Source organism: Cnephaeus nilssonii (assembly GCF_951640355.1).
Source record: "Cnephaeus nilssonii genome assembly, chromosome: 1".
NCBI classification, from domain to species: Eukaryota; Metazoa; Chordata; class Mammalia; order Chiroptera; family Vespertilionidae; genus Cnephaeus; species Cnephaeus nilssonii.
In genome coordinates, this window is record NC_137072.1 from 8,622,905 (window position 1) to 8,644,028 (window position 21,124).

The following is a 21,124-nucleotide window of genomic DNA, read 5'->3' on the forward strand; positions in this document are numbered from 1 at the left end:
TAGGAAGCAGAAAACTGAAAACCTGAACCCTCAGAAGGCAGGATCATTCTTTTGTGAATACAAATGTTAATTGCCCAATTAATGGTTGATAATGACAAGTCATTGCATAGATTTTTCTTATGTTGACCATTTTAAGCCTAAGTTAATGCTTTATTTGTTTTGCTAATGTTGGAAGACCTCACTCAAGAGAGTTCTATAAAAACAAATCAGAATAATTTCAACTGATGGTATTTACCACCTATTCCAAAGATTTCTATAATGTTTGTCATCTGAATTGTCACACATCTTCAACCAGCAGAAATTGTTTTCTTATGATTTTCTGTGTTTGAATATGCTTTACCAGTTTATACTAACCTTGAAAAATTTTCTTTTTCCCATTTCAAGTTCCACCCAATCTGACTGTTCCACAGGAAAAATCACCTTTGGTCACCAGAGAAGGAGACACAATAGAACTACAGTGTCAAGTAACTGGAAAACCTAAACCCATCATCCTTTGGTCTAGAGCGGATAAAGAAGTTGCAATGCCTGATGGGTCAATGCAAATGGAGAGTTATGACGGAACACTGAGGATTGTGAATGTATCTAGGGAAATGTCAGGAATGTACAGATGTCAGACCAGCCAATACAATGGATTTAATGTGAAACCAAGAGAAGCTTTGGTGCAGCTCATTGTTCAGTGTAAGTACATTTTTTCTATGTGTTTCTATTGGGAGGCAAGGGAACAAATGTTGTAATCTACTAGTAAAAATTTGGTGATTGCTGGAATTGGCTCAAGATAAAATATTTATACATTATTGCTACCTAATTTAAACTATAATTTCTATTAAGTCTGCCTATTACCTGAGTTACTACACACTAATAGATAAGAATTGTATTAGTGTGTATGTGTGTGTGTGGTGATTATAATGATTTTATGTGGTTGGTTAATGCCAAAAAATCAACAAACCTAATAGTTAAAAACTGGCCATGCATAATGAAATGAAGACTGGAAGTAATTGCTAATTCAAATTATAATACTCTTGTTTTCTCAGTTCATGTTTCTACTTCAGGCAATTGTGTGCTCTTTGCCCAAATTATTCACTTATTTCAAGGCATCCTTTTGTTTAAATTGTGCAGACCTAATCATTGAAATGCTATATTTGCATATCTGAAGTTGTAAGAGTAGATTGCATAATTATCTAATAATATTGAGATCATCCAGGCAGATATTTTGTGCTGAAACTTTGCTTGCCTTTCTTAACAGGTATTATTTAACTGTGTGATTTGAATGATAGATTTTAACTATTTTTTATTGAAATCACTCTAATAGTTCTAACAAAAATATCATGGACTTTGTGTGCTTTGTATTTGCTTTTAGTATTAAAGTTCCTAAATTCATAAAAGTTTAACAATGTCCAACTGGTGTTTGATTATTAGAGGATGCCCTGATAATTTTGATGGCAAGTGGTGTGGATAATGCTGAAAGAGAAAAAACAAACTAAACACAGTCTGTTCAAACTCCAGTAGTGCTGCTGTAAATTTTAATTGATGAACTATTTGTTATGTATATGGTGGCAAAGTCCTCAAGAAAATAATGAATTAGATGAAATTGCGCACTTCAATAAATAACAATGTTGGTTTCTGTGGTTTTCTGTAACTCAGAAAATGAAAAAAAAAGGATTTATTACAAATATGTCTATTTTATATTAGACTTAAGGACATTGACAGATTGAATGAACTGGCTTTAAATTTAAAAGAAAACTATGGTACATCTACACAATGGAATACTACGCTCCTTTCAAAAAGAAGGAAGGAATTCTTACCATTTACAGCAGCATGGATGGAACTGGAGAGCATTATGCTAAGTGAAATAAGCCAGTCAGTAAAAAAATAAAATACCACATGATCTCACTCATTTATGGATAATAAAGAACATTATAACCTGATGAACCCAAAGATAGATACAGAGGCAGAGAAGTATCGAACAGACTGTCAAATTACAGCAGGAAGGCTGGGGAGGCAGGGGGAGGTAAGAGATCAACCGAAGGACTTGTATGCATGCATATAAGCATAACCAATGGATGCAAGACACTGGGGGGTGAGGGCATGTATGGGAGTGGGGTGGGGGAGTAATGGTGAGAAATGGACACATGTAATACCTTAATCAATAAAAAAAAATTGAAAAAAAGAATAATTGAAATATGTTTTGGACTGATAACAACAAATGTATTTATGTATGAGGTAGGTGAGTGGCATATGAGGAGCAAGGTTCTAAAACTGCCTAACCATTCCCTGTCCCTATTTTGTAGAAACTCCTATAAATAGGCAAACTGTTATTTGTCAAGTACCTTGGCTGATTTCCAATTGATTACTATTTTTTTCTCCAAATATTGCAGCTTTTAAATGGCAGGTTTCATTTAGCAAATCACTATTCATTTTTCCCTCACTGGCTGGCCTTTATACTCATGCAATAAGTTCATGGATAGGAGAAAATGAATTATAAAAAAGAAACCTCGCCTCAATTATCCAAAAATAAGTCACACCCTCAAGTGACCCTAGAGAAATGGATAGGATTTGGGAAACTTTATTTTTCTTGGTAATCACAGGATTTTGTGCTCCCTCCAGAGTTATGCAGAGCACTTCAGTGTTCCTAAAGCTATTAGGGAAATTAGTTTTCACTCTGCTCACACTTCTCTTGGAAAGCACTAACAGAAATAAAAGCTGTGGAACCCAGTGGCTCTAGGGAATTTAGAATTAAAGGTTCAAGAACCAGGATCTCTAATCTCCATAGAATATACAAATGTCCCAAGTTCTATTGGTGAGTTAAATTTCCTTTTTTTTTTTTTTTCTTCTTAGTAAGTCCCATGGAAAATGTTAAGTTCAGCTCAAGATTTTAAAGTTCAATAGAGGAAGACAATGTATACAGGCACAATTGTCTCTAGTATCAAAGGGATGTAATTAACTGAAAGACATCAATAGACAAGGTCTACTTCATTTAATGTAGGTAATAGGATCTGTATCCTAAGAGATAGGTAGATAGATAAATGATAGATGATAGATAGATAGATAGACGACAGATAGATATTATATAAATAATGGAATAGTCCATTTAGTTTCATGTTCAAAATCTCCTAATGAGATTTGTTCTTAGCTAATGTTGTATTAAAATTATAAAGCAATCATTTTATTAAAACTGTAAAAATTATTTTTTATCTTCATTCTTTTCTTAAAATGTATAGAGAATGAAGCAATTGAAAAATGCCTAGAGGTATTTTATACCATTTTATATCATCTTCAGAAAGCTTAATCATCAAAATGAAATAATTTAAATTATTAAATTCTTGTGCACATTGCTCATTCCTAGAAAGCAGAAGATTTATTTTATAGTATTTTAACTTCTATAATTACCAGTTACCACACATTTAGATAAGGACCAGAATAAGAAGTTGCAAATATAATATTTTGAAAAAGTGTTTTAAAGTTGATTTACTAAGAAAAATAAAACAAATTAATTGCTAAATAAAACTGAAAAGTACATTGCAGTTTTATTTCAAATTTTTAGCTATTAATTTTATTCATGTCTTTGGAACTATATAACAATTATTTTGTTAACTTTTTGGCTCATTTTTATTTGAAGCATTAGAATGAATAATTGAAAATACACATATGTATATGTTAACTGATTCATAATATTGGGGAGGAAAAATTTTTATTCTAGCCTTCTAGGTTCTTTGGCTGGTCTAATAGTTAAATTTACATAAGATAGATTGATATGAGTAAAGCAATTTTTTAATTTTAGATTTACAGGAGCTCTATAAAAATATGAGACCCAATGACAAGTAGGCAGTTGATGCTTAAAGGCCATCCTGATCTAAGGACTGGGATAGGATCCTTGGGCTTCAAAGTAGGAGGATAAGAGAAAAGTTACCTGTCATAGAAAAGTTATCTCTTGTAATAACTCTCTCTCTGAGCCAGGCCCCTTATCTAAATTCTTTTAGGTAGGTAAGGCGAAGTAAAAGTTTTTTCTTGAGTTGACTGGTCTTGATTGCCTTCAGCTCAAAGTAATCCACATGCATAGGATGCACATTGTGGGATGGCATATTCTACTCTCCTTCAATATAATTTAAAAGTTATAGTATGTGTAGAGCTTACTGAACAAAACTAGAACAATTTCCTTAAAAAATCACAGTAGTAAAGTTATTTTTTAATTTATTAATTAGAGTACTGACCACTTAAATATTGATTAAATAAAAATGATAGTGAATGAATATATTCAAATAACTATATTAAATTAAAAAACTAAGATATGCTTATTGTCCTAAAACTTATTGATTTTTATATTTATATTTGTATTATATACATATATTTGTAGTCATGTATACTACAATTTTAATTTCATAAACTATATTATTTTCTTTTTAATAAAAGCTATCCTTTATAGGATTTTACCTCAGAGCACTGGTAAAATGTTTTAATAAAGAATATAATTTAGAACCAGATGAGAAAAATGGCGACCGGCAGGAAGGTAGGGAGGGAGAGAGTGTGAGAGAGTGAGGAACCCATAGAGGAGTGTATGGACGTGTGTGGTGTGTGTGTGAATCAGCTAGGGAGAGTTAGATTCTGCAGGTCCTCCAAGGGGCTGCCAAACCGGGCAGTCTTAGACGGTGGAGCCCCGAGCACAAAGTGGACACTCCTGGGCGGCCGGTGCGGGCACGGAGACCACGCCATCTTGAGAAACAGAGCTGCTGGAGACTAGGGTCCTGCCCTCACCAACACCCAATGGCAAACCAGGACCCTGCAGCCACTGGGGACAGAAACCAACAGACAACAAGAATCCAGACTTCTCCACAGCAGATTTCTGTGAGTCAAAGAGCCTATCCCCCTCCCGCAAGATTGCAGATAGCACCATAGTAACCGATAGACCCGCCCCTCACTCCCTTGAGCCACAAGACTCCTACGGGGATCGCATGCACCTGTGCTCATGTGGGCAGCAGCTACCCTAAGGGGAATTTGAACCTGAGAACGTGCACAGGGGCCACAGCGCTGCTATGGGAATTTGAGAGACTGGAATCTGCTCCCCATAACGCAATCCGGGGACCAAACCCAAATACCTCACAGGGCGGCAGTGCCACCTGGCTTGGATTCAGGGCAAGTGCACACGGAAGTCAGTTTACCTCAGTGCAGGCACACCACAGAACTATTGTGCAATCCAGTCCCCCATGGTGATTGGGACCCAAATTCTCCCAACAAGAAGCAGCACTGAGCACCACTGACTTGACTCTGTTTCTCACTGTGTGCGCCTGGGATCCCTGACTCACAGCGCATTCACACTAAGAGCCAGTGACTCCAATTCTTGGTGTATGCACACACAGGAACCCTGATTCTCAGCGAGAAGCCGCAGGAGGTAACAGAGACTCTGATACTTGATTCTCGGTGCAGACACAGGGAAACTCTGACTCCTGGCACCATTTTCGGCACACTCCAACAGCACAGTGCAGCTGGGGTTCCTGATTCTAGGTGTGCACACGAGACCACACTGAACGCTGAGAACACTGACCCTGGGCAAGCCTGGTTCCCACCAACCCATGGATCCACATGCCCTAGTGTCGGAGCACTTCAGTGACACTCGGGTGGTGCGAAGTTCCCACGGCACACGGCCCAGGTCCACGCAACTCGAAGTTTGAACCTTCTGGTGATAGTCAGAATGGGGAGACAACACAATCCCCAAGGGAAGAAAATGAGAAGTCGCCAAGAAAGGAAATTAGTGAAAATGAAGCATGCAACATGACCGAAAAAGAATTCAGAGTAATGGTCGTGGAATTTATACATCGGATGGATGAGCAAAGCAACAACCTATGCAAGAATCAGGAATAAATGAAAAGTGATATAGCTACAATCAAAAACACCATGGAAAGTTTCAACAGTAGACTAGAAGAAGCAGAAGACCGAATCAGTGAGTTAGAAGATCAGGTACAGAAACAAGCTTAAGCTGAACAGCAATTGGAGAAAAAAATTAAAAAGCAAGAGGAGAGCCTAAGGGAGCTTTGGGACAACATGAAACGAAGTAACATATGAATAATAGGGCTGCCAGAAGGACAAGAAGAGCAGCAAGGGTTAGAAAATCTATTTGAAGAAATAATGACAGAAAACTTCCCAGATATGGGGAAGAAAAAAGTTACACAAGTACAAAGAGTGCCAAGCAGGATCAACCCCAAAAGACCCACACAAAGACATGTCATAATTTCAATGGCAAATATCAACAACAAAGAGAGAATCTTAAAGGCAGCAAGAAAGAGACAGAGAGTTACCTACAAAGGAACCCCCATCAGATTATCAAATGATTTCTCAACAGAAACACATCAAGCTAGAAGGGAATGGAAGGAGGTACACAAAGTGTTGCAAAGCAAAGGACTAAATCCAAGAATACTCTATCCAACAAGACTATCAATCAAAATTGAAGGGGAAATCAGGAGCTTCACAGACAAAAAAAGACTAAGGGAGTTTATCACCACCAAACCAGAAATGCAAGATATGCTAAAGGGAATACTATAAAAAGAAGAAATAAATAGGTAAGAAGGAACACAGGCACAAAAATGGACATGACTACAAACAAATACCTTTCAGTAATAACTTTAAACGTAAATGGACTAAATGCTCCAATCAAAAGGCATCGAGTGGCTGAATGGATAAAAAAACATGACCCATATATATGCTGTCTACAAGAGACTCACCTAAGAACAAGAGATTCACACTGACTGAAAGTGAAGGGATGGAAAAATATCTTTCAGGAAAATGGAAATGAAAAAAAAAGCTGGGGTAGCAATATTTATATCTGACAAAATAGACCTCAAAGTAAATGCCATGACAAGAGATAAGGAAGGCCACTTCATAATACTAAAGGGATCGATACAACAAGAGGATATAACCCTGATAAACATATATGCACCCAATGCAGGAGCACCCAAATACATAACAAAACTCCTGGAAGATATCAAGGGAGAGATCGACAACAATACAATCATCATAGGGGACTTTAATACACCACTGACATCACTGGATAAATCCTCTAGACAAAAAATCAGCAAACACACAGCAATTCTAAATGACTCACTAGATCAGATGGACTTAACTGACATCTTCAGAACATTTCACCCCAAAGCCACGGAATATACGTTCTTCTCAAGTGCACATGGAACATTTTCAAAAATAGACCACATATTGGGTCACAAGCGAAGTCTCCCCAAATTTAAGAAGATTGAAATCATACCAAGCATCTTCTCAGACCACAATGCCATAAAATTAGAAATAAACTACAATAAAAACAATCCAAAAATCTCAAACAATTGGAAGCTGAATAGCATGCTATTAAATAATGACTGGGTTACCAAAGAGATCAAAGAAGAAATTAAAAACATCCTGGACACTAATGACAACAAAAACACAACAATCCAAAAATCTATGGGACACAATGAAAGCAGTCCTGAGAGGGAAGTTTATAACTCTACAAGCCTACCTCAAAAATCAGGAAAAAATGGTAGTAAATCATCTAACTATACAACACAAAGAATTAGAAAGAGAGCAATAAGAAAAACCCAGAGTGAGCAGAAGGAAGGAGATAATAAAGATCAGAGCAGAAATAAATAACATAGAGACCAAAAAAACAATACAAAAGATCAATGAAACCAAGAGCTGGTTCTTTGAAAGGATAAACAAGATTGATGAACCTCTAGCCAGGCTCACCAAGAAGCAAAGAGAGAGGACTCAAATAAACAAAATCAGAAATGAGAGAGGCAAAATAACAAAGGAACCCACAGAAATACAAAGGATTATTAAAAAATACTATGAACAACTCTACTCCAACAAACTAGACAACCTAGAGGAAATGGACATATTCCTAGAAAAATACAACCTTCCAAAACTCAATCGGGAAGATTCTAAAAATCTCAATAGGCCGATAACCATGGAAGAAATTGAAGCAGTCATCAAAAAACTCCGAGCAAACAAAAGCTCGGGGCCAGACGGCTTTACAGGGGAGTTTTACCAACATTCAAGGAAGAACTTAACCTTTTGCACTCAGATGTTGAGTGTGACTCGACACCGTTAGCATTAGAATAAAGGAATTGAGAAAAAAGCAAGCGAGTGCAAAGGGTTAAACCTATCCTCCTCAGACTACTCCAAAAAATTCAAGAGGAAGGAACACTTCCAAACTCATTCTATGAAGCCAACATCACCCGAATACCAAAACCAGATAAAGACAACACAATGAAGGAGAATTATAGGCCAATATCCCTCATGAACATAGATGCCAAAATCCTCAACAAAATCTTAGCAAATCAGCTCCAGCAGTACATCAGAAAGATCATACACCATGACCAAGTAGGATTTATCCCAGGAATGCAAGCATGTTACAATATCTGCAAATCAATAAACGTGATACATCACATAAACAAATTGAGAGGTAAAAATCACATAGACATATCAATTGACGCAGAAAAAGCATTTGCCAAAATCTAATACCCCTTCTTGATCAAAACACTCAACAAGGTGGGAATAGAAGGATCATACCTCAACATAATAAAAGCCATATATGACAAACCCACAGCCAACATCATACTCAATAGACAAAAACTAAAACCATTTCCTCTAAGAACAGGAACAAGACAGGGATGCCCACTCTCACCACTCCTGTTCAACATAGTGTTGGAAGTACTAGCCATTGTGATCAGACAAGAAGAAGAAATAAAAGGCATCCAAATTGGAAAAGAAGAAGTAAAGCTGTCCTTATTTGCAGATGACATGATATTGTACATAGAAAACCCTAAAGACTCCATCAAAAAATGATTAGACTTAATAAAGGAATTTGGCAATGTAGCAGGATACAAAATTAATGCCAAGAAATCTATGGCATTTCTTTACACCAATAGTGAACTTACAGAAAGAGAGACTAAAAAAGCAATCCCATTTACCATCGCACCAAAAAAATTAAGATACCTAGGAATAAACTTAACTAAGGAGGTAAAAGACCTATATGCGAAAAACTACAGGACACTGAAAAAAGAGATAGAGGAAGACATAAATAGATGGAAGAACATACCGTGTTCATGGATTGGTAGAATCAACCTCATCAAAATGTCCATACGACCCAAAGCAATCTACAGATTCAGTGCATTCCTCATTAAAATACCAATGGCATATTTCACAGACCTACAACGAACTTTCCAAAAATTCATCTGGAGTAAAAATAAAAAATAAAAAACACTAATAGCTGCAACAATCCTGAGAATGAACAAAGTAGGTGGGATCTCAATACCAGATATCAAGCTGAATTACAAAGCCACTGTTCTTAAAACAGCCTGGTACTGGCACAAGAACAGACATATAGATCAATGGAATAGAATAGAGAACCCAGAAATCGACCCAAACCACTATGCCCAATTAATATTTGACAAAGGAGGCATGAACATAAAATGGAGACAAGATAGCCTCTTCAACAAATGGTGTTGGGAAAATTGGACAGATATGTGCAAAAAAATGAAACTAGACCACGAACTTATACCATACACAAAAATAAACTCAAAATGGATAAAGGACTTAAACATAAGACAGGAAACCATAAAAATACTAGAGGAATCAACAGGCAGAAAAATCTCAGACATATGCCAAAGCAATTTCTTCACAGATACCACTCCTAGGGCAATGGAAACTAAAGAGAAAATAAACAAATGGGACTACATCAAAGTAAAAAGCTTTTTCATAGCAAAAGAAACCATCAACAAAACAACAAGAAAGCCCACTGCATGGGAGAACATATTTGCCAATTCATCACCAATAAGGGTTTAATCTCCAACATTTACAGGGAACTCACACAACTTAACAAAAGGAAGATAAACAATCCAATCAAAAAATGGGCAACGGACCTAAATAGACAGTTTTCGAAGGAGGACAGAAGGAAGGCTAAGAGACATATGAAAATATGCTCAAAGTTGCTAATTATCCGAGAGATGCAAATCAAAACAACAATGAGGTATCATCTCACACCTGTCAGAATGGCAATCATCAACAAATCAACAAGGGACAAGTGCTGGCGAGGATGCGGAGAAAAAGGAACTCTTTTGCACTGCTAGTGGGAATGCAGACTGGAGCAGCCACTGTGGAGAACAGTATGGAGTTTCCTCAAAAAACTAAAAATGGAACTCCCATTTGACCCAGTGATTCCACTTTTAGGAATATATCCCAAGAAACTAGAAACACGAACCAGAAAGGATATATGCACCCCTATGTTCATAGCAGCACAATTCACCATAGCTAAGATTTGGAAACAGCCTAAGTGCCCATCAGCAGATGAGTGGATTAGAAAACTGTGGTACATCTACACAATGGAATACTATGCTGCAGTAAAAAAGAAGGAGTTCTTACCATTTGCAACAGCATGGATGGAACTGGAGAGCATTATGCTAAATGAAATAAGGCAGTCAGAGAAAGACAAATACCACATGATCTCATTCATTTGTGGAATATAATGAACAACATAAACTGATGAACAGGGACAGATCCAGAGGCAGAGAAGCATCGATCAGACTGCCAGTCCTCAGAGGGAAAGTAGAGAAGGGTGGAGGAAAGGAGGAGAGATCAACCAAAGGACTTCTATGCATGAATATAAGCCTAACCAATGGACATGAACACCAGGGGGGTGAGGGCATGAATGGGGGGAGAGGGTTATGGATTAAAGGAGGGATGAGGACACATGTGTAATACCTTAATCAATAAAGAAATATAAAAATAAAAAAATAAAAAATAAAGACAAAAAAAGAGTATAATTTAAAGTACATTTCTTTGAAAATCAGTTGGAAAAATATATACACACACACACACACACATATATATAGCATAATGTCACTTTTATTGTTAAAGCTTTATTGTATATATGAACATTTTTGTCACCTACAATTAAAGATGAGATATTTCTGTTATGAGATATAAAATACAGACTAAAAACCAAAGAGTGATTATAGTGTTAAATTGTATTAAGTAACAGACTTTCAGCCATCTCCAAATGAGATTTCATGCCTCACTTACAACTTTTATTTTCCAAATGAACACTTATGAAAGAACTAATCAAGGCTATTGATAAGCCCATGTTCTTTACCTTTTTCTAAACAAGACCAAATTGGATGAAGAGTAGGGAGCCACACATCAGGGCTTTATTGTTTACTCTGTCTCAAGAAATGTAGTGATGAATGCACGCTAATTTATTTCAATCAACATGAATGTTCAACCAAAGCAGAATATCATGGGCCTTATTTTTAAAAAGTATTAAAATCAGATTTGGATGTATGGTAACATACATGCTCATTATTGTTAGACAAATTACTGAGTAATTTTCTGTAGTGTCCAGATGTATAGAATGACTGTATTGAACAAATATAACTACTTTTTGGATTTTTAAACAAGAAAATTGCTCTAAAAATATCAGTGTAGCTAGAGATTAATCAAATGTTAAAAAAGAGACAAGGTAGCTATTGAGAAAAAAGGAAACAAGGGAACAATTTGTCATATTCACACAAGAATACATTAAAGGCTATCCAGAGGAATTTATAAGTGAATGGACAAGGATTTTCACTTATTAGCAGAACAATGAAATGACTTTCAGGTCAGTAGCCTGGAAAGCCCTGCTTGTGCAGAAGTACTTCCTATTCTCCATAGTAATGCAGCCCATCCTTTCTCAGCCTCACAATCAGGGTAATTAGGTTTTACCTCTTAAGCCACGTTCTCTTAAGTTGTGGTTAAGTTCTACCTCTTCAGAAACCTCTTGGTGACTGAGAAGGGCCCTTCTTGATAGTTCTGGCCACATTCGTGTTTAGTCTGCACTACACATTGTAGAACTTCAAAGTAGACTTCATTTTGAATATTCATGTTAGGTGATACACTTCTTTCAAAATCATTGGTTATTATTTCAATGTTGCCATCCTCACAATTCTCTTGTAATATTGCCTATGAAGTTAATTTAAGTAGTACAAATACTTCTAATGATTGTATAGTTTTTACACCAAGCTTTTATCTAATAGGATTTACTTTTTCCTCCAAAATGATCCAAATCTGACAGATTTTTGTTTATACCCATAACATAAAATCATGTTCACAATGAGAAAACTTATACTTGAGGTTATTCAAAAGACTAATTCAGAAACATAAATGGTTTAAGTTCAAGGTTATTTTCATCATAAAAAGTTAATGACTGCATTATGAGTATTTAGTCAATGCCTTTATCAGGATGATAATTTTGAAGAGAACATTTATTTAAAGCATATTGTTTAACCCAGAGAATCCTAGCTTTTGTTATTCATTACTATTGTTAAAAGATAAACTAGGTATATTAAAAGTTTTAAGAGAAAAAATCCTTTCTAATCGGTAGCACCAAATTGTAAGTGTACCCATAGAAGCTCTGGGAGAGATTTTTATAGAGAAAAGGCAGAAGCAAAGGAAGGAGATTATGAATTGGCTATAGTGTAAAGTCTAGGTGGCAATTTATGATTAGTTGTCCTTAGGTTTTAATTTTATAACCTTGAGGCATTTGCGTGTCTAGAGTTTGGTTTGCTTAAATAATCTCCAACAGTACTAGAGCCACCTTAGTTTAATGACCTCCTTGTTTATTAATTTAACAATTTATGTAGCCCTTGGCAAATATCTTAATATCTCTAAGCTTTAGTTTTCCTGTTTCCAAAAGAAAATTGTTTTCTATTTTCAAGTAGTATTTATTTAAAATAAATTTGTGCCAGACTCTCATAGCTCAGTGGTTGAGCGTCAACCTATGAACCAGGAAGTCATGGTTTGATTCTTGGTTAAGGCATATGCCTGGAATGCAGGCCCAATCCCCAGTGTGGAGCTTGCAGGAGGCAGCCAATCAATTATTCTCTCTCATCACTGATGTTTCTATCTCTCTCTCCCTCTCCCTTCCCCTCTAAAATCAATAAAAATATATTAAAATAAATAAATAAATAAAATTTGCAAAGTCACTAGACTTTATGTTTATAATATTGAGCAAAACTGACCCATTTTCTGGGTCTCAGCATTGAGGAGAAACTTAAAGCTAAAACTTTACTTGGTAAGAAATTAGTAATTTTATTTTCTCACTAGAGGCCCAGTGCGTGAAATTTGTGCATGGGTAGGGTCCCTAGGCCTGGCTGGAGATCGGGGGGCCCCCACTGGCACCCACCTTGGTGGCCTGGGGCCTGCAGGCTGGGGGCAGCTCCTGCATTGAGCGTCTTCCCCTGGTGGTCAGTGTGCATCATAGTGACTGGTCATTCCGCAGGTGGTTCGGTCATTTGGGCGTTCAGTCGATTTGCATATTAGGCTTTTATTATACAGGATTGCAAAACTTTGTAATATACTTGACTAGAATGTAGGTTGGTAAAAGCTGTTACGTTTACTCACAAAATAATATTTTAAGCATTCACTGTTCATATATTAACATTAATGAATATTAACTAGAACTCAGCATTTATTGCACAGTGTTTCTTTATTTAAATTAAATGGCCCAGCTCCATTATTTTGTTGTTTGCAGAAGTTATTAGAACATTAATCAACTGAACCCTGAAGCAGTGTTAATATTTTGAAAATATTAATATTTATATTATTTTCTCCCATCTGACCTCCCGTTCCTCCAGATAGTTAAGATCTTTTCTTAAAAAAAGAAATAATATTCTTATAAGATGGTATACATTATGAACTTTATAAATAAACTCTAGAATTTTTATTTCAAGTCAATCCGACATATAAATATGTCTTACCTCATTTTCCAGCAATTTAATGAGGAAGCATAATGGAGCCGCTTGAAAGCAGATCCTTTTAAACATTTAACTTTTATATTATTTCTGAAATAATTGAAAATTGAACTTCCCAGTTAGATTTGCCATTTTATAGAACATCTTTGGGATGAATTTACGACAGCTAAACTGTCCCTGCCACCCTGGGCAATGTCCTTGCTCCCTGATTTCTCACTCTCCCAGAGAATATAACAGTGTAGAGAACCATCTAAGAAAATTGTCAAAGAAAATAGAAAGTTTCCATTTCTAAAGACCTTCCTGGTGTAGAACGCAGGCAGGATATCATTATTGAGTAAATGAGCCCAGATTGACTTGAAAGAAGATCTGTTCATCAAGTATATGGATCATGTAAAGAAAATGAATGTACTTTTTTCCTGGTTCTATCTCTGTTGCTGTCATAATGCAGATACAACCATAGTTTAATGTTTAAAAAAAACTTACTCATTGAAAGTTTTATTTTTAGCATCTATGCACAGAAATGGGAGCAGGCCAGCTGGTTTTAACAAAATGATTAAAAGAGTTGAAAACTTAACCCAGCCAATCCTGTGTTTATTGATGTTGTCATCTAAGTACTTCTGCCCACTCTGTTGTACAGAAATAAATTCAGCCCTAACTGGTTTGGCTCAGTGGATAGAGCGTCAGCCTGAGAACTGAAGGGTCCCAGGTTCGATTCAGGTCAAGGGCATGTAACCTGGTTGCGGGCACATCCCCCGTAGTGGGTATGCAGGAGGCTGCTGATCGATGTTTCTCTCTCATCTATGTTTCTGGCTCTCTATCCCTCTCCCTTCCTCTCGGCAAAAAATCAATAAAATATATATTTAAAAAAAAAGAAAGAAAGAAATTCAAGTACATGATTATAGCATTTCCATAATATTAAAAACAATATTTCTCCTTGAAACCTTTAGTTATGTAATTAAATTAAATGTATTTTGAATGAAATACAGAAAGCTTATGCAGCCTCTTTTCCTAAGGTCTTTTTCTTTCTTCATTCCTTTCTCACTTTATGGAAAAATATTCTTTAAAAGAGGTAAAAATAAACATGTAAATATAAAAATTATTTTTTAAAATATAAAAATTCTGTGCCTTGTTAATCTTTCTTAGTTAAAGAGGGATTTATCTCTCAATAAAAAATAAATGCATCCTTCTCATATATGGAATTGAATCATTTCCTGAATACTGTGATCTTTTTCCATAAAAAAAAAAAAAAACCATTAAAATTAATCACATATAGAGGTTTACAGTAATACTAGAGGCCCCGTGCACAAAATTCATGCATGGGTGGGGTCCCTAGGCCTGGCGGGTGATTAAAGCACAAGTGTCTGGCATGGAAAAGCAGGTCCCAGCTGATCTCTGGGCCCTGGGCAGCACCTGGACCCCCAGGCCCTCATGCACCCCCTCTGCCTGAGTCACGGTGCCTGAGTCTCCACACGGAGATGCGGTGAGCGCTGCTGGAAGCTGCGGAGTCGAGCGCAACGTGGGCCTCTGGGCCATCCAGCTCAGAAGCCAGGCAGGCAGCGTGCTCTCTCCCTGCCGGCCTCACAGACTTGCTCCTGTATGAAGCAATGGGGAGCCTGACTGGCCCCTGTGGTCCTGGTGGCTGTGGCCCGGCTCACCCAGTAAAGGCCGTGCAGGTGTGGGGTGGGCTCCTTGGGGGTGCCCGGCACCTGAGCCCGGGGCTTTCCCCGGCACACGAGCCTTGGTGTCCTAAAGGAGGGTATCAGGGGGAGTGAGATTGAGCTTGGCGGACACCCCACATTCTCACCACACCTCTGTCCCCATCACCCCCATCCCCAGGTAGCCGGCAAGAGGTCACAGCCTCCCACCCACGTGCTGCGGGAGGTTGGTCACCACCACCCACGCCTTGTTTCCCATCCCAACCCAGGACCCACGCTGATTGGGCGATCAGGACCTGCCGGCTGGGGGGAGAGACCCAGGAGGTTGGCCGCTGGCCCCGAGTAGGGAGCTGTCCCTCAGCACCCCCCTTGGAAAGGGGCCACGTCCACCCGGTTCCCCATCCCAGCCTGGGGCCTGGCCCTAATCAGGCGCTAGGGGCCTGGAGGGACTGGGGGGTTGGCCAGCAGGCCCCATCTGGCGATTGGGGCCTGCGGGCCGGTGTCAACTCCTGTATTGAGCGTCTGCACCCTAGTGGTCTGTGCATGTCATAGCAACTGGTCGTTCAGGTCATTCCTTCTTAAAGGTCACTTAAGCATTTATATACACTGAGTGGCCAGATTATTATGATCTCTGAATGCATAATAATCTGGCCACTCAGTGTATATCCTATATAATAAAAGGCTAATATGCAAATTGTCCCCTCTACCAGGAGTTCGACCAGCAGGCAGGCCGGCCAACTGCCCATGTTCCCTCCCCCTGGCCAGGCTAGCCGGACCCCACCCCTGCATGAATTCATGCACTGGGCCTCTAGTATGTATATAATTCGTGTACGGGGCGGGGTGTCCCTCAGCCCAGCCTGCACACTCTCCAATCTGGGATCCCTCGCACAATGCAGGACTGCTGGCTTCCAACTGCTCGCCTGCCTGCCTTCCTGATTGCCCCTAACCGCTTCTGCCTGCCAGCCTGATCACCCCCTAACTACTCCCTTGCCAGCCTGATTGATGCCTAATTGCACCTCTGCCAGCCTGTTTGCCCCAAACTTCTCTCTACTGCAGGCCGTGTCCCCCCAACTGCTCTCCCCTGCAGGCCTGGGTCCCCCCAACTGCCCTTCCCTGTAGGCCTGGTCACCCCCAACATCCCTCCTCTGCTGACCTGGTCACCCCTAATTGCCCTCCCCTGCAGGCTTGATCACCCCCAACTCCCCTCCCTTGCAGGCTTGGTCCCTTCCAACTGCAAGGCCTCCCTTCTGCTCTCTCCATAGCCACAGCCATCTTGGTTGGGGTTAATTTGCATACTCACTCCTGATTGGCTTGTGGGCATGGCCTGTGGGTATAGCAGAGGTACGGTCAATTTGCATATTCCTCATTTATTAGATAGGATATATATATATATATATATATATATATATATATATACACACACACACACACACACACACACATACATACATACACACTGAGTGGCCAGATTATTATGCATTCAGAGATTATAATAATCTGGCCACTCAGTGTATATAGATATCCCATGAATGTGCCTGTAATTTTATCAATTTATGTTAAATATACCACCAATAGAATGCTTAGCACAGAAGAAAATATAAAATATTCAGAAGAGTGGGTCTCTGGTTAGGAAAATAATGCAGTTCAGAATTTAGATAGCAATGTAAGAAATTGAACATCCTAAAGGAACTTCAGTCAATGTCTGAGAAAACCAAATCACAAGGTGAGAAATCAAAGACCACAGTTGGGAAAGAAACATTTGACTTCCTGTCTCTCCGGCTGGATATACACATCTACCAGTGTCTAATATACCTGAAAGCATTGATTATATAGAATTCTATCTTATTGTTAGCAATTACATCTTCATTGATTTTGTTTTATATTTAATACAAGCCATAGATTTTTGGTTTTCCTATATTATTATAGATTTTATTATATTATAGTGTGTTAATACATTTTAACCTGGTAGTAAACTCCTCTCTAACTTACTGGAGGGTCTTCCTAAGTTTAACTGTATTCAAACACATGGGCCTACAATAGGCACATGTGGCATCAAATTCATTTAAAGATAAGAGATAGGAACCACAGCTTGACAACTTGCCTCCCACTCCCCACTCCTGGGGGCACTTGAAAATTCTGAAAACATTTTTGATTATCATGATGGGAGGAGGAGGGATGCTACTGGCTTCCAGTGCATAGAGGCCAGGGATGCTGCTAAATATCCCAAATGCATAGGACAAACTCTCCAAAAAACTTATTCTGCCAAAAATGTAATTATATGCTTTTGTTTTTGTGTTATTGTTTTTTTTGTTTGTTTGTTTGTTTGTTTGTTTGTTTTGTGTGTGTGTGTGTGTGTGTGTGTGTGTGTGGTGTAGGGGAGTAGGGTTTGACCTACTAATTTTAGGGTATTAGAGGCATCCTTGGTCTTTAATTTTGAGACATCAATATTGATGACCCTACTCCCATGTCATAACAATAAAAAATGTCTCCAGACACTGCCAAATGTCCCCCAATAGGCAAAATTATACCAGATTAAGAATCACTGCCTAGATAATTGCTTAGAAGATCTATATAACTTGGGGATGGGAACTTCTGCCCCAGAGGAGCCAGTGTTTCTTGCAATCAACATATAGGTATAACTTTCAGATTCATTAAAGTTAAAGAGTCACTATACTAAGCTCAAAGCTATGGCTTTCTATCACATATTCACACTCGTCTCAATCCAGAAGCAATTTAATATGGGAAAGTTGTCTAAAATCAGAGTTCACATTCTTCCCTTGTCAACCTACCAGGAGAGCAGGGCCAGAACTTTAAAAGGTCTAATTCTCATGCAGGAGGGAAAAAATAGATTTAGTTATATTTTCAATGCATCTACTCTCTTCATCTGCCCTTTTAAACTCTCTTAGTAATTCTTTTGCTGTAATAGTTTCTTCATTTGATCATAATCATTACAGTGTGTGTTAAATAAGTATGTTTTCAACTTTTTAAACTTGCTTTTTGACTTATGTGAACTGCTATGCCCATATTTTATTTTTTATATTATCATTTTAAAATTTAATCTATTTTATTGGAAATTTTAATGTTGACATAATTGCAGGTGTCCTCCTTCCCCCTACCCTTTGCCACTTCCACCAACCCCGCCTCCCCATCCCTTGGCATTCACCAAACTATTGTCCCTGTCCATGGGGTATACATATATGTTCTTCAGTTAATTTATCCAGAACTCCCATCTCCCTCCCTTCTGGCACCTGCCAGTCTGTTCCATGTATCCATGCTTCCAGTTCCATTTTGTCCATCAGTTTATTTTTTTTATTAGATTCCACATATTAGTGATATCATATGATATTTGTTTTTCTCTGACTGGCTTTGTATCTGGGTTTTATGGGGGGTAACCATATTTCATTAGATTATTTTTTATTAGCCTTTTGAATTCCTTTATTCTAGCAAATGAGTATTTCCTTGAAGCCTTAAAGATTCTAGTGGGCAAAAGCAAAGATTTCCAAAAGGAAACTTCAAGACATGCTGACCATGTCTTGAGAAACTGAAAAAAAATTCTCCCTTTATTTCAATTATTAGACCTATTTTAAACATGGAAATTCCTTTCTCCTTAATTAATTCCAAACTATTTTCAAAGAGAAAGATGTCAAATACTCTTGAAAATTAGTCAATATGTGCATTTTGTTCTTTTAATATTATTTCTCAGTGAATTAAATGAAATGTTTTCCTTGAAGAGCAATTGGTTTTTGTTTGTTTGGGTTTTTTTTTAATGTAAGGGTGGTATAATTATACAAAAGTTAATCAAGGGAGGAAAATATTAAAAACTAAGCAGGTCACTGGAAAATATTTTTAAGAAATGAAATGTAGCATCTTTTTTTGCATTGAAATACATGGATGAAATAGCAGATGTTATCTGATCTGCTTTCAGTTATTCTTAGTTTCTTTGTGTCTGTCTGTGTCAACATTTTCTTTGGTCATTTCACTGTTTGAAAATATAGCTCTTAAACAAAAGCTAACTGCTTCATGTATAATGTAAAATTATAAATAAAATTCTTTGTTGTTCAGTTAAAAGGAACAAGTTATATGAGTTTGGGAAGTTTTCACTTTAAGTGCTGTCTTTAAACCCTAAGGAACAAATTATAAATCAATCAATCACACACATACTTAGATAGACATACAAATGATGCAAGTATTTAGAAAAGTATAAATGAGTGTCATGCATATCCATCTATGTATCCATTTATTTACATGTCTATGTGTCTATCTAATCTATCCGTTTGTCTTTCTCAATGTTGGCTCCATGCAGAGGACATGTTTATTGAGTAAACAATCATTCTTCTTAATGCATGTTTCTTTTTTGTTATTTATGATGCCATGCATACTAGTTCTGTTTTAATCTTCCAATCATGTCTTTATTACTATTTATTCTTCCTTTCTCCAAATCATATTTTGGTCCTTTTCTCTTAATACTCTCAATGCTTGCCAATATAGTGACTTAAACTATCACTGCTATGCAGATCTTCCTCACACTCGTATCTGAGACATTTAGCTGGCTTCTGTGACGTTTCCACTTATTTTCTTGCTGAATTCTAAAATCTAATATAACTAAAATTAAACTTAGAGCAATTCTCCTTAATAATTTTTCTTATTATTTTTTCTCTGTTTGAGTTTTCTGTACCACCTAAAAATATTTTTATCCTCTCTCTTACCAAGATTAGAGTAACCATTCTATCTATCCCCTTTCCCCAAATGCATTTAAAATTAGAATATTGGAGAAAAATAAAAACTTAGCTTATGTTGAAGATGGCATAGTAGATAAATGTGATACATTCTCCCACAACCACATGAAAATTACAACTAAATTATAGAACAACCATCATTCAGACATGCCTTAAATCTAGCTGAACAGAAGTCTTAAAACTAAGGATATAAAGAAGCCACATCAAGACTAGGAGGAGGAGCAGAGATGTAGAATAGCTAGGTCTCAATGTGCAAAAACTGAAAATGTTTCCCTTATCATGGGGAAAAAACAAGGATATCTGCTTTTGCCACTCTGTTGAACATAATACTAGAAGTCTTATCCACAGCAATTAGACAAAAAAGGAAAATAAATGCCATTCAAATTGGAAGGGAAGAAGTAAAACTATCATTATTTGCAGATGATGTGATACTATATATAGAGAACCCTAAAGAACCTACAAAAAAATGTGAGAATGGATAAATGAATCCAGTACTGTATCAGGATACAAAGAAATAAAAAAACCATAAGTCATTTGCATTTTTGTACCCCAATAATGAACTATCAGAAAGGGAAACTAAGAAAGCAATTCCATTCACAATTACTTCAAAAAATTTAAATATGCAGGAATCAATTTAACCAAGGATTTAAAAGACCTGTAGCCTGAAAATTATAAGACGCTGAAGAAAGAAGTGAAGAGGATACAAATAAGTAGAAGCATATACCTTGTTCATGGAGAGAAAAAATTAACATTATTAAAATTTCCATACTACCCAGAGGTATCTATAGATTCAATGTAATTCCTATTAAGATACCAATCGTGTATTTCACAGAACAAAATAAAATATTCCATATTTTCATATGGAACCCCATATAGCCATAGCAATCTTAAGAAGAAAAAAGTTGGAGGGATCATGCTACTCGACTTCAAACTATACTACAAGACCATAGTAATAAAAACATCATGGTACTTG

At 37.3% G+C, this 21,124-nt stretch overlaps 1 protein-coding gene across 2 annotated transcripts in view; it reads left to right on the top strand.

Annotated features, from left to right (window-relative positions):
- The window catches only part of MDGA2 (MAM domain containing glycosylphosphatidylinositol anchor 2), a 981,798-nt gene that overhangs the window by 727,079 nt on the left and 233,595 nt on the right, over positions 1–21,124 (top strand). For both annotated transcript variants that reach the window (XM_079779348.1, XM_079779347.1), the window contains exon 8: positions 385–678. In XM_079779348.1, the coding sequence (XP_079635474.1) occupies positions 385–678 (294 nt within the window). The remainder of the gene's footprint in view (positions 1–384; positions 679–21,124) is intronic.